The sequence below is a fragment of the Ostrea edulis genome, chromosome 10 (genome assembly GCF_947568905.1).
Source record: "Ostrea edulis chromosome 10, xbOstEdul1.1, whole genome shotgun sequence".
Classification (NCBI taxonomy): domain Eukaryota; kingdom Metazoa; phylum Mollusca; class Bivalvia; order Ostreida; family Ostreidae; genus Ostrea; species Ostrea edulis.
Genome location: NC_079173.1, coordinates 20,606,789 through 20,632,850, shown reverse-complemented (window position 1 = coordinate 20,632,850; position 26,062 = coordinate 20,606,789). Strand labels below are relative to the sequence as shown.

At 36.3% G+C, this 26,062-nt stretch overlaps 2 protein-coding genes across 2 annotated transcripts; both read left to right on the top strand.

Moving 5' to 3' along the window:
* The first annotated feature begins 7,418 nt into the window (after positions 1-7,418).
* LOC125666441 (uncharacterized) lies at positions 7,419-7,898 on the top strand. The gene has a single exon (XM_056150875.1). It carries the CDS (start codon positions 7,419-7,421, stop codon positions 7,896-7,898), a length of 480 nt encoding a protein of 159 aa, XP_056006850.1.
* Positions 7,899-10,706: 2,808 nt separating this feature from the next.
* On the top strand, positions 10,707-17,375 carry LOC125665501 (RING finger protein nhl-1-like). The gene is made up of 2 exons (XM_056152194.1): positions 10,707-10,813; positions 12,249-17,375. The coding sequence occupies exon 2, from the start codon at positions 12,255-12,257 to the stop codon at positions 14,646-14,648; it is 2,394 nt and encodes a 797-aa protein (XP_056008169.1). The 5' UTR covers positions 10,707-10,813; positions 12,249-12,254; the 3' UTR covers positions 14,649-17,375.
* Positions 17,376-26,062: the final 8,687 nt, after the last annotated feature.

Here is a 26,062-nt window from a genome sequence, read left to right as displayed (position 1 = left end):
ATTTCTTATATGTGCATTTAAGACAAACAGGTGTTTTTCAATTTTAAGTATGATATTAACCATAGTCCATCGTAAAGCATGACGACGCGGTGATCCAGAAAAAGAATCCTTATGTTATGCTGAACTTGCAGAGCTTTGAATTAATTTTAGTTATTGTTTGATTGAAGATTTCTCTCGCCATCATTTTGAAAGAGCCTGTTTATATCTCCATATTTATGTAGCAATATTTCATTATCACCTGCATATGGTGTTTAAATCTCTCAACTGATTCGATACGCAAGAGCTTGTTCTGCGATTGGTCAGTTTTTAAATCGAAGCAGGCTACTGACAAACAAAGTTGATGGTGCAGGGGTTTCAACAGTCTCTACTGAAGTCAGCATTTCGCAGATTCTATGGTCGTTATAACGATCTAGTTCGTCAATACAACCTCGCATTGGGTCAATTGCTGTTTGACGTGTTTGATGCCGATTGTTAGGCCGTTCTTGGTACACTGATTTTGAATACGGATAACTCCGTTTACCTGATCAAGATATAAGGCTCACAGCGTGTGTGACCGGTCGACAGGGGCCACTTACTCCTTTTAGGCACCTGATCCCACCTTTGGTATATCCAGGGGTCTGTGTTTTCCCAACTCTCTATTTTGTATTGCTTATAGGAGTTATGAGATTGATCACTGTTCGTTATCTTCACCTTTTATCCAACTGTATAATTGAAATAACCGGTTGAGGCGAAATGAAAAGCATTGAACATTGAGGAATTTCGAACGGGACGCAGAATCAAGGCATAGCTGACTATGTTGTTGTGGATTCGTTATGAAAAAAGATAATGGGAGATTTTTGTTACATCTTGGTCGAATGTTTTTATCTGATATATTGCTCCGCTTCAAACTGGGGGTTATTGTTATGACCTTTGACCTCCCAAAGAACTTCATTGGAAATTGAACATATCTTGGTTTTAGTAGCCTACTATAACAAAATATTACAAATATGTTTATATTTCAAAGGAACACCAAAATGCGTATATTATTACTCATTAGGTTTGCTACTGACTGGCTACAGTTTGTCGGGTTGTTTAAAGGGAAAGGCAACCCTAAGCACATTGTTGCTTGTATGAATAAAGTATTACTTACTGATATCATACATGACAATCTTTAACAACAAGAAGCCTTGCTTAACGATTAAATTAATATTAATCTATCATATATCTTAAAATACCCGCCGCTAAGAGAGAGGTCATTGTCAAAGTTTAATTTATGACGTCACGCCGTCGGTTCCGCTTTATCACTGTAAACATGACAAGTCACGAACAGTTCAATTTGAAGCCGTGTAGATTTGAGCCCGTTCTTTCGCAAGAAGAAATTAAGAAAAGAAGACGTTCAGTCGAGTCGCAGACCAGGCAGACGGTACACGTTTCTTCATACAAATGTCTCGAACCTCAACTTGTCATTACGCAAATGATGCATCCACAGTTTACATAGCCTTCTCTTTCAGATGACTTGATGCGTATTATCCAGTGAGGCAATGACAAAAGAGAATGTTTACTTTCCCAATGTTGTTGCCTGGGATATCTTCATTAATCTAATTTAAGCCAATCCCAGATCAGAGAAATAAGGTGTTAAAGTGGGGGGTGGGGTGGTTGAGGATGGGGGTGGAATGATAATGATTCATGCCCCAAGTGCCCGTGCATTTTACTACAAAACGTAAAGAGAAGAATTTTTTGTCTATTTCGTTTATTTGGACATAGCAGAGGTGGGATTAGGAACCTAGGAGGAGTAGGCATCCCCTGTCGACCGGTTACATCCACCATGAACTCTCTATCCTGATCAGGTAAACGGATAATTCGTATGTAAAGAACGGCCTAACAATTGGTATAAAAAACCTTACACAATATTCGGCGAAATCAAAAATTGTATTAAGTAAGTAAGTAAATTTTATTTAAAGTCGGCACTGTGTACAAGTAACAACAAATAAAATGAGCTCTACAGAACTCTTAAACCGACTATCACAGACAAAATAAAATACAAATATCACAAGGTAAGCATGCAAAAACACATATATACATATTTACACGCATACTATATAGATATACAGTTTCAGAAGTTAAGAATTAAATACAAATCAAACAAAAGCCTTTCACTATAAAATTTAAGCACTAAATTCAAACAACAGCATAAGAATTGTTAAGAAATGTGAAGATAACGAACAGTGATAAATCTCATAACTCCTATAAGCAATACAAAATAAATAGTTGGGCAAACACGGATCACTGGATACACCAGAGGTGGGATCAGGTGCCTAGGAGGAGTAAGCATCCCAGGTCGACCGGTCACACCCGCCGTGAGCCTTATATCCTGATCAGGTAAACGAAGTTATCCGTAGTCAAAATCAGTGTGCCAAGAACGGCCAAACAATCGGTATGAAACATGTCAGACAGCATTTGACCCAATGGTAGGTTGTATTGACGAACTAGATCGTTATAACTACCACAGAATTTGCGAAATGCTGACCTTCAATCGAGACTGTTGAAACCCCTGTATAAAGCACTATAACTGTTATAATGTAAAATAAGGAAAAATATAATAATAATGAAATAAATAATATATAGCAGTTTACAGTAAATAAGTTACAAAGTATACAAAAAAAGTTTAGAAAGATGAAATAAAAATGAATCTTTCAAAAGACAGAACAAAAAATTAAACAAAAAGCAAATTCCTATTAATGCAGATGAAAGACTGCAAAATTTGCATCAAGCGAAAGTTATCACAATGGCCATAGGATTTGCAAAATGCTGAATTTAAATTAATTTATTTATTTGTTGGTAGCCTGTTTCGATTTATGAGTTGATCGCACGCAAAACATGCTCTCGTGTATTGAATCAGTTGGGCGACATAACCCAGATTTGCAGGTCATAATGGAATATTGCTACATAAAGAAACTGACGGTGGGGAAATTGGAGTCATCCTGTTTGCCATAGAGTTGAGTTGCTAGTTTGCCGTTAACTTTTATGATCAGTAAACACATCCAAATATGAAACAGATGTGTATTTTCATAAATGAAATTTCTTGAATATATAATCAAGATAATGGATGAAAAAGATTGTATGTAAACTTCAATATCTCGAGTTATCTTTCTTCCAAAAAGTTAGAGACAGCACTTCATTATCAATGTTCGCTTCGTAACCCTTGGCCTGCTTACTCTGAAAAGTTTCTGTAAATGTAATTCATAAATTCTATCAGAACCCCTTCTCCGGTGTGCCAGCTGTGGGCATTTGAAACTGAGTTCAGAAGATGATATATATTTTTTTACACATGGCCTCAGAAATAATACGATTGTCAAGTAATGACATAAGAGCATGTTGTTGTTTTTTGTTGTTGGTTGATTTGCTACATCTATGCAAAGTAAAAGTGCACCGAATATAAAACAAGTCCATACTGTGATTCTGAACAGGTTTCTGAAGATACATGGACACCGAAACCGCACCCAATAAATTCTTTGCCCAAACATTTCCAATCAGAAAAGTCCCCAAAATATAAAAGTCGAAATTTATATGAATAGCTATTTCCAGATGCAACGCGAGTTACCGAACTTTGCTGAGGATACCGAAGTCGAGCACTGTACTTAATAATTTTTGTACTTTGCGTCTAATGCTCCTGACGTTCGGGTGAAAATATACCATAAACCTGTGATAGGATCCGGGTTAGTCTCGATACCACCAGAAAGTATATAATTTGAAAAGAAAAGAACAAATTTTACGTTTGCCCGAAAACAGATATAGATTTAAAACATAATTATACAAAATATTTTAAATATTTTTTGTGCTGAAGGTCGGGAGAGAGTGATCACCTATACATTGAATAAGTCAGTGAACCAATGCTGAGTACATGTAACACTTAGAGTGTATTTCACGAAGTAGTTTCAAGAGCAGTACCTATATGGTCGAAAGTAGGCCAGTTCAGTTCAGTTCAGTTTATTTCTTTGTGCCATCTGGCACATCAGATATACAATTTTATACATAATGAAATATAATATAAGGTGAACAACATACACATAATCAGAGCTATAGATCAGCATACACATACATATAAGTATAAAAGATAATATTTGTAATATAGGTGATTGCGTGAGAGTTGTATGAAAATAAAAATAGAAGAATTTTTTTTTGTTAAATGAGAAAAAGAAATGGGGTGTAATTACAATTATGAATTATCCTTTCTTATTTTCTCTGCTAGGAATAAAAATTTTTCCTAAGGCCACAACGGTCGCGGTTCTAAGGGTTCAATTAATAAAAGAATACCGGGACACAGATTTCAAATAGACGGTGGTGGTAACCAACTTTTCTATCAACATTTCAATTTCCCTGACCACTTCATGTTATCCATGAGAGTCAGGATTCTAGAAAAAAAGTTACCATCACACCAACAATCCAACTTCAAGTACCTCTTTTCGTAGACAACGAGAAAATTATTGGATCAAGACTCTAAATACTGCATTTCCATATGGATGCAATGATATTGTACACAATGTATGAACTGTGACTAGTCCGCAAGATGGGACTTTTTCCAAATACACGAAGACGTTAACGTACACATAAGACCAAGTATACACGATGTCAAGCTTGCACGAAACTTTACTATTTTGAATACGTTATTTATAGAAGCCAAAGTTAGTCCATACTTGGAGATATAGAATGAACTCTGCGATTATGGGTGTTATCTAACAAAGAGTTTTTAATCCACTGTTGGTTATGGATGAAATTCCTTCCGAATCATGCCGCCAGTTCCTTAAACTCAAATTTACTAACAAAGGAATAGATGCCGTCAACATAAGCAACATCTCATAACTCCTTTAAGGCATACAAAATAGAGAGTTGGACCCCTGGATATACCAGAGGTGGGACCAGGTGCCTAGGAGGAGTTATGAGACTGATCACTGGTCATTATCTCCACCTTTCATGTGCAGGATTCCCATCCTTAAATTTGAGGGAGAAGGGGGTGAATCGACCTCTGGTAGGTAGCTGGAGCATTTTCCACGCCAAAAGCATAACTTTGTACTACAAAAGTCCATCAGGAGTTATAAATGCAGAAATTTCTTTGGCTTTTTAAGTTAGTAGTACTTGCCAGTAACCTTTCAGCAGGTCGAATTTACTATGTTTTAATATTTCTGGAAAAAGGTAAATGAGTTACATATGAAAGGTGAAGATAACGAACAGTGATTAATCTCATAACTCTTACAAGCAATACAAAATAGATAGTTGGGCAAACACGGATCTCTGGATATACCAGAGCCCAGAGGTGGGATCAGGTGCCTTGGAGGAGTAAACATCCCCTGTCGACCAGTCACACCCGCCGTGTTATAATCATACAATGTAGGTGGCATTTTTGATAGTTGGGACTATATTTTGTCAGGTAAACTAGTACTAAATTGTTGCGAAACTTATAAATGGCTACAAGATTAGTCCTATCACGCCTATCATCAAGTGGTTCATACACTGTTTCTAAGTAAAAAGAATTTCTTGAATTTATTATTGGGAGACCCATAATAATTCTCATTGCTGTTAATTGCACTTGCTATATTTGTAGCATCTTGCACGGTATAATCAGACTAAAATTGAACTACATATGCTATAATATTTTAGAAAGTGTTTATCGTGTCAAAGAAAACGTTTGAGAATTCCTTTTTTCATATATGCTTTGTGTACAATGTCATCAATATTGAATATAGTAAGACCAGCATAATTTCGAAGACAGAATAATTCCGAGCTCGTGAACAAATTCTAGTTGACTCTGAATTAAAAAAATATAATGTACGAAGTTGGTTATTATTCTTTTAAAAAGTAAAAATACAGCTTTAGTTTTTACTAAGAATAAACATAGTCATTTATCTGCCCATTCATTCAAAATATTCATGTCTTTCTATAAGATGCATATCATGTGAACTTTGTTGTAAGGAATTAGCATCTGCATGAAAAGGAATGGGCATACCCTGTCGACCGGTCACACTCGCCGTGAGCCCTATATCTTGATCGGGTAATTTCAGAAATATTGTTGACGTGAGTCAAAGAAATAAAAGTGGGCCAAGTACAGAGCCCCGAAGTACACCTGCATTTGTATGCTTTACATAATGAAATAAGTTTCAGTACATTACTTTTTGTGATCTGTAACTTACATAGCTGCTAAATCATTTTTAATAGATTTCCTGAGATTCCATAACATTTTCAGTTTGTAAAGAAGTTTGTAAAGAAGACCTCTGTGTCACACTCTATCAAAGGATTTTGATAAATCACCAAAAATCATGCAACATTCTTTCCCCACATCAATACTTAAATTCTTTTAACTACAGTTTGGCATGTACTACATTAGGGAGATTTTCTTCACATTTAGAATCACCCATTTTATTGCACCCAAGTCATAATGTAGATAAAACAACTGCATTATTTTATACTTATATTTAATTTGTTATAGTATATCTTTTGTTTATTTGTACACATGTATAATTGAAGGTCAACCAAGATGCAGGAATTTCACCAGGGAAATTCACCAAAGCTTATGCTGATGATCAGATGAAGCGCCGCAAGCACTCACAAGAAAAGTCAAAGCTGCCCTCTACAAAGCGACGACGCTTGATCCTGAAACAGGAACGTGTCATAACACAAGGAGCAAATGAAGTATTAGAGGGTGCATCATATCAGTCTGGTATATTTAGTCACAAATTACTTTTCAATTCATTTTTTGACATTTTTATATACAATGGATGAATGCCATTGGTTGAAATTTTCTGTGCAATCATGCTTGTCAGACAATATCAAAATAATCCTTTTTTTTCTTTTAGATATAGCACTTGATTCAAATCTAGATGTGGAACAGTTGCCAGAGGCAGTGCCCAGTGGGAATTTTAAAGCTGTTTCAATCCTTGAGAATTCTACATTTATCGCATTTGATTTGGAGACGACTGATCTAGGTTTGTTTGTTTGTTTGATTGTTTATAGCCGCCTGAGCAATTTTTCATCTATCTGGCGGCTGTCACCATTACCAGTGACAGGGTTGCACATTTAGACCTATGCTTAGCACTTATGGCTTTTAGCAGTGAGGGTTCTATTACGTGCCACACCTGCTGCGACACGGAACCTCGGTTTATGTGGTCTCATCCGAGGTCCGGTCCCCACATCCCACGCCGGGATTCAAACCCATGACGTAAGGATCTGATCTTACGCTGCCGCTCTAACCGTTGCGCCACACGGGAAAAAAAATAGTGCATTTTCTCTTGTATACAAGTTTGTTTTTCAAAATAAGAAATAATTCAGAGGCATCAATTATTGCAAACCTAAATTTCTTTGCAGTTTGTGAGTTCATCTTGTTATTCGAGTTTGTCGTCAAAATAGCAATTTTTTTTTGTTTTTTGATTACAGTTCGAGGAGGAAGGATGCCTCATATTAACCAGATTGCTGTCAAGACCATTGGAACCAATGACAGCTTTTCTGCTTACGTCATTCCAAAAATGCCTATATCATCTGCAGCCCAAGATATCACAGGGATTGTGTACAACGACAGCGGCACAATGACTGTTCGTGGAAAACATGTGGAACCAAAGACCTTGAGTTCTGCTGTTACCAAGTTATGCGATTGGCTAGCCCAGTATCCGCATGTGTTTCTAGTTGCCCACAATGGAAAGACGTTTGATTACCCTGTGTTCCTGTCTGCATTGAGCAGTATCGGTAGTGTGGGCAGATTCATGGATTGTGTAATAGGACTCATCGATAGCTTGGCCGTCTTCAAGAAAAAATACCCCCGTTTATCATCTTACAAACAGGAAGAACTTGCTAAATCCCTTTTGAATGCTACGTATGGAGCACATGATGCTGAAGAGGACGTGAATATACTTGTGGACCTTGTTTCACACTAAAAGATGACCGAAAAGGAACTTTCTACTTTCAGTTTTCCACCAAGCCCAGTTTGCAACCAGCTAAAGTACAACAAGGTGAAAGCATCCAACTTGCCTTCACAACATCCTCTTATTGGAAAAGGAGTTTTCAGGATCACTATAGCTGAAAAAATTGCAGGTTCAGGACTTAATATCTCTCATCTCAGAATTTTTTTTCAACGAGATGGGGAAGATGGGCTTTATAATACGTTTGTTTGTAAAAACAGTGATGGACAGCCCCGTGTTACAAATACAAAAAAAAACAAAAACAAAAACCAAAAAACCCACTAGAGGAAGTGATTCCCAAACTTGTTCAAGCTTTAAAGTGATTCTTAAAATTATGTATTTGTAGATTTGTTTAATAGTTGAACATGCCTCTTGGGAATTATTTCATGAATACTATGACACTTCAGAAATATTTATTTTTGCTCACACATCAAATTATCTAATTCACACACAGAGTTGTGTCAAAGTCAATGTTCATACCAATTTTGATATGCATGTAGTTAATTTGAGATGTTTTTGCTGAGCTTGTATAATTCATGCAATATCAAGAATCATGATTACAATTTCATCATATGTTGTTATTATATTTATTATTATGTAATTATTATTTAATTGGTTGCAAATTGCACTCGGAGATAAGCTGAAAGTAGAGAGTTCTTTTTCGGTCATGTCAGGGTCAATCTTTGAAATAAAACTGCATGTACAGTATTTATTTATGGAATGCAAATATATTCATATTTACATTTACATTTACACGTGTAAACAACACAACTTGGTTATACAAGATGTTTTCTGCATTGAAGAAATGCATGAGATATTTTTTTTTTTGGTCGTGGCTCCTGCAAAAATTAATTCAAGGCCATTTTAATTGATAGATACAATTATGTGGTTTTTTTTAAAGATTAATTAGAGGGTTAAGGAAATATTAACATTATTGAACTATATCATCTCTATGTGGTTAAGACTTTTAAACCATAAATTTTACATAATTTTTTTTTTATTAAATCAAAAGCTCTAAATTGGCACCGTTATGTGATGAAGGTCAATTTAAATTTGTCAAGGTCATTGCTTTGAAGGAAAAATTAGCCACAAGAAATTGCAATTAATCAATTATTAAGTTTAATTCATAAATATGTGTTAGGTTTTAGTTAAAAATGAGCAAAAATACATTTTTTATGCTTTTAGTAATGTCCGCCAAAGAAAAAAATAAGGGGGTAGGCTTATGGAAAACTGAATTTCTCTCTTTTCTGTGGATAAATTTTTTATTTTCTTACTTTTTTATCAAGTACAAATACTCATTGAATTTTTATACTCATTTAATTTGGTTTCCTTCAGTTAACAAAGATTTTTAAGGAAAAAAATATGACATGACATTTTCAATCTGTATATGCTTTTTCTCGGTAGTATATCAATTTCAACCATTTTTACAGGATTTACTCTATTGTTTCAGTAAAATTGATGTATCAATTCAGTCTTTTATGGTTTCTAAGCTTTATCACAGTCACATTGATGTCTTTTTTCATTTTTAATTCTCATAATATAGATTTTTTACATGTACCATTTGCTTCTTTTCGTCTTTTAAGCCGCTGATCTATTATTTGATATATCTCAAATTCCTGTGGATGAAAACTCATGAAACTTTCACAATTTATGTACTTTGATATGTCATTTATGAAAAGAAACTTGATTTTTGAATCCTGCATACAGCTCATTATGCATGTAATACCTTAAGTAATATGCCAGTGATGCGTTGCCATCGTCATCCGTGTATTGAATGGGAGGTATTTCAGTCTCGGGTTCGGAATGGAAAATATCTTTCAACATATTTCCAATACATTATATTATTATTCCTACCAGCATCATTTAAATCTATGCTGTCGTGATAGTTTGAAATAGCATATTTCTTTATATTGTTAACTTTATTTCTGAATTTCTTGAAAATTGTGAAATCTGATTTTCCCTCCTCTCTTAATCTTTTACGTGTATGTATGTGTTTGGCTAATTGTGAGTCAGTCTATCCAGGATTTGTCGTTAGGTCTGATCGTGACGGGTTTATTTTTTTCCAGGTATACTTTTTTAAATATTTTACATGGACTGTTGAGTGAAAATGGCTGTTATTGAATCAATACATTCAAACACAGATGAAATTGTTTCTCATTTGTAAGTTTTAATCAGATTGTTAAGTTTATCAAAATCTGCATTCTTATAGATCCAAACGTTTCGTTTATACGACACATTTATGTTTTTATAAACATGTTGAATGTATACATAAGTTGCATTGTGGTCATTGAGCAGTCGATCAACGAATCGTTCACTGTTAAATCTTGAGTTGCCAGAATTCAGTCGATAAGTATTCTACAATCATTAGTCATTCTTGTGGGCTCTTGTATTGTGTTTGAAAGGCCAATGCTGTTAATAGAGTTATATAATGTGTGATGAACTAACGTAAAAAGATCAACATTTAAATCACCTAAGATTGCAATAATAGTTGATAAATCACTAGCCTTGTCGACCGACCATGAAAATTGTTGCTAAATGCTGCTTTATCTGGTTTTGGAGGACGGTAAATGCAACATTGAATGGTTGTGCTTCTTTCTATTCGCATCCATTCTGTATCAATTATTATCATATCTAAAGTTTTATAAAGTGTTTACACATATAATTATGTTTGTTGTCTTAATGCTTTGATTAAAAATGCAGTATTTCTTTATTTCATTGATTTTTTTTACCTCTCCGACCTTATCGGAACTTTAAACTCCGTTTTCGGATTTAGCTATTATTCCTATCGGGTAGATGTAAACAAATCGAAGACAAGTAGAGAAGTACAGTAGGTGATTCGTGATTTGGCGATAGAAGATGTGATATACCTAAACCGCTATTTCCTGATTGATGTAAGTACACATGTATTACGTAATTCCAATATTATCTCCAGAATTAAAATAACCTCCATATTTGAAATAACGATGATGATAATATTATTGCAAAATAACCTTTCATTTACTCTTCACTGAATATATGTGTAAATATTGCACGAAATCGTGGCTAGACAGTAAACTGGCAGGTGGAAATAAAAGATCGAAAATCTGACGATATTTGGTGAAATGTGTGCCAAGAATTGTTCTTTATAGTTTTTTATAGAATCTATAATACATGTAGTTTACTCGGAGCTTGCCTGTCACTTATGGCGATCGTCCATTAGTTTTAGAACAATTACGTTTTTGCGTTTTAAACTTCAACTATAATTAGTCTCTCTATCTCTAAGGGGTAGTATACATAAAGGAACTGGTAGGGCCTACATAAAATCTTCGTCTGCAATTCCGTGTTCAGAATTAGAAGTCAAACTATTCGTCCAAATTAACGCATTATGAATTAATCCGATCAACATATCTAATCAATATCTGTGATGAACGATTTATATATGTACGGAGTTACCTGACGGAGTAAATCTATTGATTTTAAATACAGTGACTAGGAACGCTATACACAACACACAGACACATGGGAAATGTATTCATACAGCTAAAGAAATATCGAAGCATTGGTAACATTAAATAAATATATTTGGTTTATTTGATATGAAATATAGAGAATCTAATACACCATTGCACAAACTTAGATTCATGCTGTACGAGAAATTTAGATACTTTCAACATCGCTACTCATACCCACTGTAATAACGTTATTTTTAAGAGAAGTATTTTCGAGAGTATTATGTGGTACTTGGAGGGGATATTTTTGACTTATTGCGTTATTCCATGCACCACAGTTTGAATTTTGTTATGGGAGTGAATATCAATTGTTCCCCCGTGGGAATCCGGGTTAGAATAGGTCCTCAGTACCCCTTGGTTGTCGTAGGAGGCGGTCCTTCGGATGAGACCTCAAAAACCGTGGTCCCGTGTCACAGCAGGTGTGGCACGATAAAGATCCTTCCCTGCTCAAAGGCCGTAAGCGCCGAGCATAGGCCTAAATTTTGCAGCCCTTCACCGGCAATGGTAACGTCTCCATATGAGTGAAAAATTCTTGAGAGGGACGTTGAACAATATACAATCAATCACTCAATTGTAAAATTAAAACATATACAGTTAATCATGAACCAGCTTCACATTGTGAAGTTTTTTTTTTACACTTATTTTTTCGTGAGTTATCTATCTTTGACAAGAGTTAGAAAAGAGGGAATAGAGAGAGGGAAATAGAAAATTTTCAACTCATTGTGAGGTAAGGGAATGGAAACTTTTCAACTCAGAGTATGGTAAGGGAATGACAAGTTTTCAACGTGTACTTTGTATGTAAAGCAAATTGTTAATACATATCTCATTTCCCATTTAGGTAACAATGGATGAACTTGCATCATTGTCACTCTGCTCAATATGCCAAAACACTTTCAAGTCGCCAAGACGTTTAGTATGTGGTCACAGTTTCTGCCTTGCTTGTCTCAACACCTATCTTGAAGACTACAAGAGAAAGTCGTCCTACCCGTGTCCAAAATGTAATCACAGCATTTCTGTTGACCCGGAAGTTGATGGTAATTACATCGACTCACTTCCGGAAGACGCTGTTGCTCAAGAATTCGTTTTAGCAAATGGGGAAAACATTGAATGCAAATCGCACCTTCGTGCTCACATAGATAGTTTCTGCAGGACTTGTATAGTGCCACTTTGCGTTCTCTGTCGTCAGGAGAGTCATTTCGATTGTGATGTTGTCGGACCTGATGGACAATTGAAAGATGTGTTTCCGGAAATTAACGATGTTTTAACGAAGAAATTCCGTCGAATTGTTTCTGAGTTTACTGAGACGCATGGTACGTTGTTGCCTAAAGGGCGACAACTCCTGATGAAGAAAGAACAGACGGCGCTAGGGATTTCTGATTATTTTTCAGACCTACGACAAAAAGTGACGCAATATCTTATCTATCAAGAACAGAAGGTTCAAGAGGATTTAGAACACCTGGTTTCATTGGAAAAAGAGCTCATTAAAGATGATTTGAACTTGTGCACCGTATTGTTAGAAGATGTGGAAGCGAAGCTGAAGTCATTTGAGAAAATATGGAACGATTTAGATAGAATTTCTGAAATGTCTGTGCTCCGAATTTGTACAGGGATGAATAGGCAGCTCCATCATCTGGACTCAGTAAAATGCAAGTTGCTATTGGATTCACCAGAAACACGCTTTATCATCAACACTGAGCTTGAAGATGCTATGACGTCAACAGATCTGATAAAAATAGAGGTGATCAACACGAGACAGTATGACCATCACAAAGATTCTACAATTGTTCGGCACGAATCTGTTCCAAACGAAGAAGTGACTGACGAAAATTCAAGTCTTGAAAATAATGAGAATAGAAATGAAAATTCTGACAGTTTATCAAGCTCGGTTTCATCAGAAACAGAGAGTGAATCCGAGGAAGAAACTGATGAGATTGATGAAACTCGAAATGATGCAGAACAAAATAACATTATCATTGAAATAAGCAACACTGAAGACCCACCGCCACCATACTCTGGACTTTTCCCGACACCGAATCCAGTCCAATCTATTGCACAGCAAGATGAACCTATTAGTCAAGAAACTGCGGACCAGGTGAAACCTAGTTTATCTGACCTCATTTCTGGCAATTCTCCGAGACAATTTCATCACCTCCGTCCTGTGCCTTCTGCACCACCGCCAAATCTTTCGAGCAGAACTGATGATAGTTCAAGGTCTTCAGAATGCGATGACGTTCGGAGACGCCCAGTCTCACCGCAGCCGGTTCGGTATGCAATATCCAGCAGACCGCAGGTAATGGACGAAAGATCTCCACATCCTCAGAGACGTCATCAACATCACTCCCATCATCACCAACCAGTGGACAGAACGCGGTCACGTGACAGACCAGGTACAAATCTTCGTCTACAGATGTGTTGGAAAGCCTCTTCCACAGCGATCGGAGATATGAAGCCACCGAGGGTGTTTGGACTGTCCTGGATAGACCACGAGTACTTACTCCTGGCGGACAGGTGGAACCATCGGCTGAAAGTGATCCACAGCAGCGGTAATATCGTCCATGTATTCTCCCTAGGAAACTTCCAGCCCTGGGATATCGCCGACATGCCGGATAAGTACAGCGCCATCGCGATTCCAGAAGCTAAGATGATTTACATTATGCTCTACATAAAACCAGAACTTATGATTAAGAGGAAGCTAGCCACAAAGCGGGGCTACTCTGTGCTTACTTATAATTCAAGTGACCAGACTTTTATCGGAGCCACTCTGTCGCAGTTTTTCTCACCGCCCGGAATTGACATTCTCGATAGAGATGGTCATATACTGACGTCATGTTACCCAGAAAATACCGGAAGGACATTTTTGTCGTACCCACGTGGCATTACAATGATTGACGACAGGATCATGGTGACAGACTTTCAGAAAAAGAGTGTGATATTTGTGAAAATGGCGGGACGAGGACAGATCTTTCACAGATATCAAGGCACAGATGCATTTCCGCTTAGAGAACCGAATGGGTTGGCGCTCAATGCCCGTGACCGGTATGTTATCGTCATAGATTCTCGATCCAATCGCCTCCATGTAGTCTCTCCATCCGGTCGATTTTTAGGCATGGTAGAAACGGAACTGGATAGCGATGAACCGTGTAAAGCCGCTGTTTTCACTCCTCGCGATGCCATGCCAATGCTAGCCGTGGCTTATTCTAACGGAAACATAGTCACTTACAGAATCATTGAGAGGTGAAATGTAGTCACTTATAGAATCATTGAGAGGTGAAATGTAGTCACTTATAGAATCATTGAGAGGTGAAATGTAGTCACTTATAGAATCATTGAGAGGTGAAATGTAGTCAATTACAGAATCATTGATAGGTGAAATGTAGTCACGTATAGAATCATTGAGAGGTGAAATGTAGTCACTTATAGAATCATTGAGAGGTGAAATGTAGTCACTTACAGAATCATTGATAGGTGAAATGTAGTCACGTATAGAATCATTGAGAGGTGAAATGTAGTCACTTATAGAATCATTGAGAGGTGAAATGTAGTCACTTACAGAATCATTGATAGGTGAAAGGTAGTACAAGTATTAGTCATAGAATAATCTAATTAATCTGAAATAGTTTCTAGTTATAATTTCGTCAGGTGACATTTTAACTCTGCTAGTCAAAATTTGTTGAAGATTTATTTACAGCATCGGGGTAGAGAACACTCAAGTAACAAATATTTTTTAATCAGAAAAGTAAAACATAATAACGCATGCTATCTGTTTTCTTTAGCTTGAAACATTTTTAATAAAACTAATAACTTAATAGTTGTATATATGTATATCGCGCTTGTAACAACCACTCATCCGCCCTCTAAAGCTAATGAGTATAAATAATTCAGTTTCACTTGTATTGATTGATTGATGTTTTCCGCCACACTCAACAATTTTTCAGTTATCTGGTGACGCCCAGTTTTTATTGGTGGAAGGGAGAACCCAGATACAATGTATCTGGGAAGAGACCACCGACCTTCCGAGAGCAAACTGGGAAACTTTCTCACCTACCGGCGAGAGCTGCGCCGACAGAGGTGAGAGGGCGTGTGATTTTGAGCACGATGCTCTGACCACTCGGTCACTAGTTTCACTTGTAAAACTAATACGCAATTGGATTGGTTCATTTGAATCTATCAACATTCTTTATTTTGCATGAAGTAAATTGTCATACAATCGTGCCATAAGACTTCCTGTAGGAATGACGTCACAGTGCTTTTATTTCCATTTTGCTGCTACTACACAATTACATGTACTTCGCAGCATTTAAAATTCCTATTTTCAGTAGAACTATTATACTGTAATTAGATTAATTGAATTATGAAGGATAAGGTTGAACAGTTTGCGGTCTTTTATAAACCACTTCGCGGTGTTGAGTATACTAACCCTTGATATGGTGTACAATGAGTAATCATTACTTACATTATGTGAAAAATAAAATACTTAGGTCGTTCTTGGCATACTGATTTTGATTACGGATAACTCCGTTTACCTGATCAAGACATGGGGCTCACGGCGGGTGTGATCGGTCGACAGGGGATGCTTATTCCTCTTAAGCACCTGATCCCACCTCTGATATATCCAGGGGTCCATATTTATCCAACGCTCTATTTTGTATTGCTTATAGGAGTTATGAGATTGATCACTGTTCGTGATCTTCACCGTTCATACTAATATTTTTTACCTTTTTTTGGGCTGAAAAATTGTCCTTCGGTAAATATTTTAATTTTTCAATTTCCTCTCAATAACCACACGGATAATTTAATCAAACTTTGCAGAAAGTATCCTTAGTTAAAAGGGATGCAAGGTTATTCAGGGCGGGAAAACAACTGAGATTGAAACTGCATGTTCAAAGAATAAATAGGAAAGTTTGGAAAAAAAATGTAGCAACCGCCAGTGCTCAATATGTCAAATTGATTTGCTGGGTTCAAGAAAAGTAGAACCATCAAGGATCATTTTTCATTGATTGTAAATTGTTTAACGTCCCTCTCGAGAATATTGTCATATATGGAAACCTCACCACTGCCGGGAAGGGCTGCAAAATTTAGGCCTTTACTCGGCGCTTACGGCCTTTGAGCAGGGACGGATCTTTATCGTGCCACACCTGCTGTGACACAGGGCCTCGATTTTTGCGGTCTCATCCGAAGGACCGCGACCCATTGATTTAGTCGCTTCCTTCGACAAGCAAGGGATACTGAGGAGCTATTCTAAGCCGGATCCCCTCGGGAAGGATCAGTTTGATAGTGGAGAGTCCTTATGATGTGTACACTAAAGTTTGATAATACTGTTGTGTGTGTTAATTGAATCAGAATTGAAACTTACCGTTTTCCCGTTGAGGTCATTTTCGGCCTCTTTTAATTTCGTTGCTGTTGTTTATTTGAATTTTTACCCCAAAGCTTAAGGTACACTTTACACAGAATTACCCTGTGTGTTGCTTTCCACATGCAATGTCAATTATAAACACTCAAATCGGATTTGTATTTGTCAACACGACCATAAATGTTTCATTATTATTCTCAAATCCAGCGATGTGCAAATATCAAGTTTAATAAATTAATTAAGATATAGATATCTAAGGTTAACGACCCTCTTCGGTAGAGGTTTGTTGTTATGAAGTGCCATAAATAATTGCAGAATAAGATATTTCTATATTGATGCATGGTGAAAAGGGGAAGTCGATCTTCTTACCAATATTCAGTATTATCTACAATTAATATTAACAGTGTGAGTGTTAGAAATAATGGATTTTGTTGTGTTTGTGTACAGAGTCGATTATTTGTTGTACATACATATATATGTGTGTATGTTCTGAAATGATTTTATTTTCTGTTCATGTTTTCACTCAGTACATTTGTAAACTGCAATTGTTCCAACGTTACTCATTAAAGAGCTGCAGAGTATTGAGGAAATAAAGCAGTGTAGCTCCAATAAAAAATATTTTGCTGTCAGATGATGTTTTATTTTAAGGAAGTCACTCTAAGAAAGAGATGGAATCACACACTAAGAAATGTCCTTATTGGCAGAATGGGGATGAATTTTTTTTTTTTTAAAATGCATTCATTCATTTCTGATCATTCATTTTATTGGCTTAAATCACAATGAAAGTGGAACATGAGGTACAATACAGAAATATCATGTATTAGTACAAGTAATGTCAGAGGAATGTATATAGGCATGCACATAAACGATATCTATAATAGTGAAATATGATGTTTGAATATCAAATTTCCCAAGCTAGGACCTTATGTTGATTGATTGATTTATTGTTTATACGTCTCGTTGAGAATTTTTCACTCATATTGAGACGCCACCTGCTGTAGGTGAAGTACCACATTAGACCCATGCTTAACGTTCAGGGCCGTACTTAGTGAGGGTTATTTATCGTGCCAACGCCTGCCGTGACATGGGACTTCCGTTTTAAAGCGCTAATTGAGAATTCACAATACCTGCAAAAAGGAATTTGTGTTACACGCGTCAAATTAGAGTGGTCTCGCTTGGCACAATACACGCCGTTCTTGACCCCATACCTTCAGCACTTTGTGAGGCGTCCCTTGGACCAAATGCATGTGCAGAGTTCTTCGTGGTAGAGACTGATAGAGATTTCTAATGTATTCCACGGAGGAGATCTGCCATATATCAAGAATGGCTTCAAACAACTGATCTGGGTTAGATATTTCGTCGATCCGATTGTATTGATTGAATATTGTTTAACGTCCTTCTCGTGAATATTTCACTCATATGGAGACGTCACCATTGCGGGTGAAGGGCTGCAAATTTTAGGCCTATGTTCGGGTCATACGGTCTTTGAGCCGGGAGGGATCTTTATCGTGCCACACCTACTGTGACACGGTCCGATTTTGTAAAGTTCTCTAAACCCGATGCCAACAGTTTTCGATAAGGTTGGTTGGTTGTATATTGTTTAACGTCCCACTCGAAAATTTTCACTCATAGGGAGACATCACAATTGCCAGTGAAGGGCTGCAAAATTTAGGCTTATATTCGACGTTTACGGCCTTTATACCGAGAGGGATCTTTATCGTGCCACACTTGATGTAACGCGGGCCTCGGTTTTTGCGGACTCATGTGAAAGAACCACCCCATGTGGGGATCCGGGTTAGAGTAGGTCCTCAGTAACCCCTCCTTGTCGTAATAGGCGACTAAATTGGGCGGTTCTGTAGATGTGACCGCAAAAATTCGAGGCCCCGTGTCACAGCAGATATGGCACGATAAAGACCCCTCCCTGCTGGCCGTAAGCGCCGAGCGTAGGTCTCAATTTTGTAGTTTTTCACCGGCAAATGATGTCTCCAAATTAGTGAAAAATTCTCAAGAGGGACGTTGAACAATATACAATCAATCAATCAATCAATCATTGGATATGAACTTAAAATACACCAACACAATTCACTTTTAGCAGACCGGTCGCGTTAGAGCGTTCGCTTCGTAACCAGGCCTCAAAACCATAAAGGGAGAATATACTTGCGGGAAAAGTCTAAATTTGAAATCCAGCTAACTTTTGTAATAATTTTCATAAATAAAATTTTCAGTATATGTTTGCATTTGAATTTTTTTTTTTATAAACCTGCAGTTTTTTAAACATGCGAGTTCAAACACTCGGCATTTATAAGTGAGTATCACCAAACACTCGACATTTATAAGTATCACCAAACACTCGACATTTATAAGTATCACCAAACACTCGACATTTATAAGTATCACCAAACACTCGACATTTACAAGTATCACCAAACACTCGACATTTATAAGTATCACCAAACACTCGACATTTATAAGTATCACCAAACACTCGACATTTATAAGTATTACCAAACACTCGACATTTATAAGTATCACCAAACACTCGATATTTATAAGTATCACCAAACACTCGACATTTATAAGTATCACCAAACACTCGACATTTATAAGTATCACCAAACACTCGACATTTAGAAGTATCACCAAACACTCGACATTTATAAGTATCACCAAACACTCGACATTTATAAGTATTACCAAACACTCGACATTTATAAGTATTACCAAACACTCGACATTTATAAGTATCACCAAACACTCGACATTTATAAGTATCACCAAACACTCGACATTTATAAGTGACTATCACCAAACACTCGACATTTATAAGTATCACCAAACACTCGACATTTATAAGTATTACCAAACACTCGACATTTATAAGTATTACCAAACACTCGACATTTATAAGTATCACCAAACACTCGACATTTATAAGTATCACCAAACACTCGTCATTTATAAGTATCACCAAACACTCGACATTTATAAGTATCACCAAACACTCGACATTTATAAGTATCACCAAACACTCGACATTTATAAGTATCACCAAACACTCGACATTTATAAGTATCACCAAACACTCGACATTTATAAGTATCACCAAACACTCGACATTTATAAGTATCACCAAACACTCGACATTTATAAGTATCACCAAACACTCGACATTTATAAGTATCACCAAACACTCGACATTTATAAGTATCACCAAACACTCGACATTTAGAAGTATCATCAAACACTCGACATTTATAAGTATCACCAAACACTCGACATTTATAAGTATCACCAAACACTCGACATTTATAAGTATCACCAAACACTCGACATTTATAAGTATCACCAAACACTCGACATTTATAAGTATCACCAAACACTCGACATTTATAAGTATCACCAAACACTCGACATTTATAAGTATCACCAAACACTCGTCATTTATAAGTATCACCAAACACTCGTCATTTATAAGTATCACCAAACACTCGACATTTATAAGTATCACCAAACACTCGACATTTATAAGTATCACCAAACACTCGACATTTATAAGTAAGAATCGCTGGTTTTTCGGATATGACCTTTCTTACCAAAACGTTTTGTTGTTTCTTGGGGGGGGGGGGGGGGGGGGGGGGGGGCGTTTACAGACCAAAACACACCAAAAATATTCACTCTATAATCAATTGAAAATGAGGTTTAAGTGTGAGAAACAAAGATTAACCATTGTTTACTCAATAATATAAAGTAATTTGACATATTGAATGGTTATTTATTGATATCAATAAGAATTTTAAAAGATATGACGTTTTACAGGCCGGTTTCAAGGAACATATTTTTCTACCCCCTAATCAAAAGGAGTTGAAATTAAGAGCAATTGATTTAATTAACACTGGTATTAAAAGTTCATAATCAATTACAAATTGATTCTACTTTGCATTTGAAAAAAATATAACTTGCAAAATTACAAAAAAGTGGAAAATGTAAGCGGGAATCCAGAGTTAGCGTACGTACTTCTTGAAGCATTCTAAACATCTTCCCAATTTTATAGATTGAGATTTTATCCTAGTGAGACTTCCCACCGCAATTCTGGTTCTAGGTGGGGCCTTATGGGAGATAACCCACCGTAAAGCAGAGTCATGTCCCCAGTTTCAAGTCCCTGCCCGGAAATCTGGTTCTAAAGTGATATTTTTTTCTAAATGTCTGACTCTAGATGAAACTTTCCCTCAGGAAGTCGGAATCAGTGAGATTTCTGTCTGAATGTCTGACTCTAGATGAAACTTTCCCTCAGGAAATCGGGATCAGTGAGATTTCTGTCTGAATGTCTGACTCTAGATGAAACTTTTCCTCAAGAAGTCGGGATCAGTGATATTTCTGTCTGAATGTCTGACTCTAGATGAAACTTTCCCTCAGGAAGTCGGCATCAGTGAGATTTCTGTCTGAATGTCTTGACTCTAGATGAAACTTTCCCTCAGGAAGTCGGGATCAGTGATATTTCTGTCTGAATGTCTGACTCTAGATGAAACTTTCCCTCGGGAAGTCGGGATCAGTGAGAGTTCTGTCTGAATGTCTGACTCTAGATGAAACTTTCCCCCGGGAAGTCGGGATCAGTGAGAGTTCTGTCTGAATGTCTGACTCTAGATGAAACTTTCCCCCGGGAAGTCGGGATCAGTGAGAGTTCTGTCTGAATGTCTGACTCTAGATGAAACTTTCCCTCAGGAAGTCGGGATCAGTATTAGTTCTGTCTGAATCTAGATGAAACTTTCCCTCAGGAAGTCGGGATCAGTGATATTTCTGTCTGAATGTCTGACTCTAGATGAAACTTTCCCCCGGGAAGTCGGGATCAGTGAGAGTTCTGTCTGAATGTCTGACTCTAGATGAAACTTTCCCCCGGGAAGTCGGGATCAGTGAGAGTTCTGTCTGAATGTCTGACTCTAGATGAAACTTTCCCCCGGGAAGTCGGGATCAGTGAGAGTTCTGTCTGAATGTCTGACTCTAGATGAAACTTTCCCTCAGGAAGTCGGGATCAGTGAGATTTCTGTCTGAATCTAGATGAAATTTTCCCTCAGGAAGGCATGATCTAGTGTGAGACCTACCTATCTCCCGGACACCTGGCTCTAGAATGATATTTTAATCAACCCCCTGGGAAATCTGGTTAAGAGTGAGATGTATTTTAGGGTCAATCCCCCGCCTAAATAGATCTCTGGAGAGACCTGCCTAAGCTGAGCTGGAGTACTCTGTGCGAATTTCCTGAACGAGGAACCAGTTTACACCTACTCGGAAATGGGACTCAAACTCCAGAAATCTGGCTTTAGAGTGGGATTTCAACCTTCCACGCCGAGGAGTTTCGCGTGGGAGTGATCGGTCTCCTAGAGCCAGTCTTTCACCAACCTATCGAAGTTTTGTGTATTAGCTCACCTGAGCAGCAAACATTAGCTCAGCTTCAATAATTACAAAATCTGCCTCAATGATTGTTTATTACTAGTAAGTAGTCCATCCATCCTTTGTACAATTTTATATTCTAATAAGCTTACGGAAATAAACAAACATTGAAGACTGTGAAATTTTTCAAGTAAGATTTTTTTCTTCTTGGTTCTAGAAATTAATTTTCTGTACGTGTTGTACAGAAAATTACATTTCTAGAACCATGAAGAAAGTGTGTCGGAATGACATTGTACTGTGTGTGAATATCGATAAATTGACACTATTTAAAATAAAATTCTATAAGGATGGAATAATTCTGAGTATTGTGAAGCTATGTATTAACTTAAACTTACAATACTCCTATCTTGATTTTGCGATACTGATAGTCAACAGAAAGATATAAAGCCTAGATTGAACTGATGAGTTCTCTTTCTTTGTTCACCTGAATTTCCTTATCGGAGGCGGTTAATCTTTTGATTATGGACGGGATAATTATGTATTTATTATTTAAGAGCATTATATATGTTGAGGTCGGTAAAGTTAGGTACAAGTAACTAGCTGCTAGTGACTGGATACTTGAAAAAAAAAAATGTTGTCAACGAAACTGGACACGTTAACTACTGGCAGCCAGCTACTAGTATATGTAACCAGCTACTTAAAGCGAGAAAAGCTAGGTACTACACGTAATAACTAGCTACTTAAAGCGAGAAAAATTACCTACTAGTAACCAGCGCGAGAAAAGCTAGCTACTAGTACCCAGCTACTTAAAGCGAGAAAAGCTAGCTACTAGTACCCAGCTACTTAAAGCGAGAAAAGCTAGCTACTAGTACCCAGCTACTTAAAGCGAGAAAAATTACCTACTACACGTGATAACTAACTACTGAAAATGAGAAAAATTATCTACTAGTAGCCAGCTACTTTTAAAAGTGTGAAAAATAGATACCGGTAGATACCATTAGCCAGCTATTATAAGGAATAAAGGTTATAACTATGGCCATCAGTAGGTGTTTTATTCCCTGTAGTGGCTGACTACGTTGTTTCTAGATTTAGCTGGTTAATAGTAGTAATTTTTTCAGTTTCAGGTAGTTAACTAGTTGTAAACAATGTTTCTCTTTATAAGTAACCAGGTACTAGTCACTAACTTATGTTGCAAGGAGAAAAGCTCTCCCGACAGATATGGAATAGAGTTAGTTGATGAGTAATGTTTAATTAGTGAGTAATGTTTAATTAGTATGTTTGAAAAACCATCTTTTCGAGAATTTCCGCGTATCAACTATGTTTGCCATTAGTAAATATAGATTTTGGCGTTCTTTTTTTTTTTTAGAATTAATATTATTTATTTACTTATTAGGTTTATTGTTTGTGTTATTTTTTTTTTAGGGTATTGATATTGTGTATTTTTGAAATAAGGTAAATAATCAGGCGGAAGAAAATACTAACGTTAAAAGAAACAAAAAGCCTACAACTTCAAATCGATTTAAATTTCTTGTTGTGTATATCTAATGGCCAGATACACTGGTCTCGATTCATGGGAGAACTAACAGCCGCTATACTAAATCTCGTTTCGGCAAAGTCTCGCAGAGTGCGCCACCTGACGAGTTCCCAGTACCACTGTCTTCGTTAACCAAAGACAAAAATACCGTTACTCTGTAATTTTATGGTCAAAATCGAACTGTTTAAACAAATTAAATGGATTGATCGGTTTCAAACCAGTTGTTGCTTTAAACATCGGTAGAATTACATTTGTAAGTCCTTTGTAAATCATTAACGGTAGTCCTCCTTTGACGAAAATCTTATTTACACCTTCGTGAAATTTTTTACTTTTGCTTGTAGTAACAGTGTCATGCGACATCTAAATGTGAGATACGTACAGTAGCCCTGGTTTGGTTTATGACACAAAAGGACAGTTCCAAATGCTTAATACTGAACTACCAATTCAAAAATACCCTAATAAATGCTTTTTATTGAAAGTCAATATTGTTGTCATTGTTTTTGCATAAATATCGTCGGTGTTTATTTAAAACCACATTTCCAAATAAAGTACATTGTATAATGGGAGTTCATAATAAACTTGCATAATATTATATCTTTTAAGTTCGGATGTCTCCTATATTCTAGATTCATTTTTTTAAAAAGTTATTTTGTTATATATTTTATCAAATTTCAAAATTATGTAGTAGCCTATCTTGATTCACAATAGACTGATGCTAGCCGTTCCAGTGTCAATATGTCCCGACCACGCCCCCTATACACGTGTACCGCTGTGTTTACTTACGTCGCGTGGCTATGAAGTGCTCTCTATCCTTTAGTAATGATCCGGGTTGAGAAGAAGTCTTTTCAACATTTATAGAACAAATGTATTGATTGCTGGCATCTGATAAGGGTTCGTAATGAGTAATTAGTCAACCCTCTTGTAGACTTGGTTGCAGGTGCCCTTTTCATCTCTTGAGTTGATTGAAGATTTTTGCAATTCCTCAGTTTTACATAATATAAATTTTAGAAAAATCGTTTGAAATTCGGATTATGTCACGCCACTTAAAAGCTAAAGCATTTCCTATTTCTAAAATGACAGCTGATTATTTTGTCATGGTCAGAATTTATGCTGATAATCTGTAGAACAATTTGGCGTTCTGCAAGGGGCATTAGGTCCAACGTCATATTTCCCGATTGTTACCGAAATGACTGAAAAAGCTTTACAGTACATTACAATCCCCACTGACATATTAAATTCCATATATCTCGCAATTTTTTGTTGTGACTTCGACTTAAGAATTGCTCTTGTTTATATAGAAACATTGTGCGAAACGATATTGTATGGAAATAAATTCATTGAAATTAGCAAGATTTAAAAAAAAAAATTCATAAAATTCGATTGGAGGTCGATTTTTGCACTCTCAGATTTATTTTTCTTCATTTTTAATGCATTCCAGCATTTTTAAAAAATCAATGTTCAAAATTTTAAAAGTTTTTTACGCCCTAGTGGACAGCTAGTGCCTCTTTAAAAGGCATTGTTTATAGCTAGAACAATATCATGGAAGAAACCACACTGAAAAATATGAATGAAAATTGTTTTCAAAATATATGAAATGAGATCACATGATTTTGCATGTTTCTGTTTAATTTCATCTTTTTATGAACATTTGTCAAAGAATTTGATTTTTTACATATTGCATCTACTTAAGCACGATCAGAGAAATTGAACACATTTTCTTTATGTGTTATTTATTCATTTTATCTACGGATAAATTTGTTTATGCATTTATTGATCTACTGTAGAAAGAAGGTAAATGTATTCTATAATGATATCTTATGTTTGAGACGTTAGCGATATTTTTTATTGAAAAATCTCAGAAACTTAAATGAGCTAATACGTGTGATGTAAACTTTTTGTTTTAACTCTTTATATCCTGCCATTCTTTTTTTTCCTTTTGAATATCACTAACATCTGACACATCACAGACTTTGATATCATAAAACAATAAATTGACAAAAAATAGGATTTAAGACAAATGCTTGTTGCTGAATTTGGATTTTGTGAAAAGGTACCCGTTCGCAAACGTGCAATATATAACAGCGGAATATTTTTCAGTGGTGAATAATAATGATATAAACAAATGGAATTTTCTTTTTGCCTGCATGCTTTGTAGGAAATCAAATATTGAAGAAAAAAAATTCTAATGTCTATAATTCTAGTCTGATTCAAACTTCAAATTTGGTACGTTGATTCACTGCAACTTATTTGTTTAATTTTGAAGTTTAAAAATATTCTGATTTAAAATGTGATGTACAATTTTCGTCACGATTTATAAATTTTGTGCCGTGATATTTTCCTGTTTTATTGCGACATTATCTAAATTTTACTACACATACTGACAATT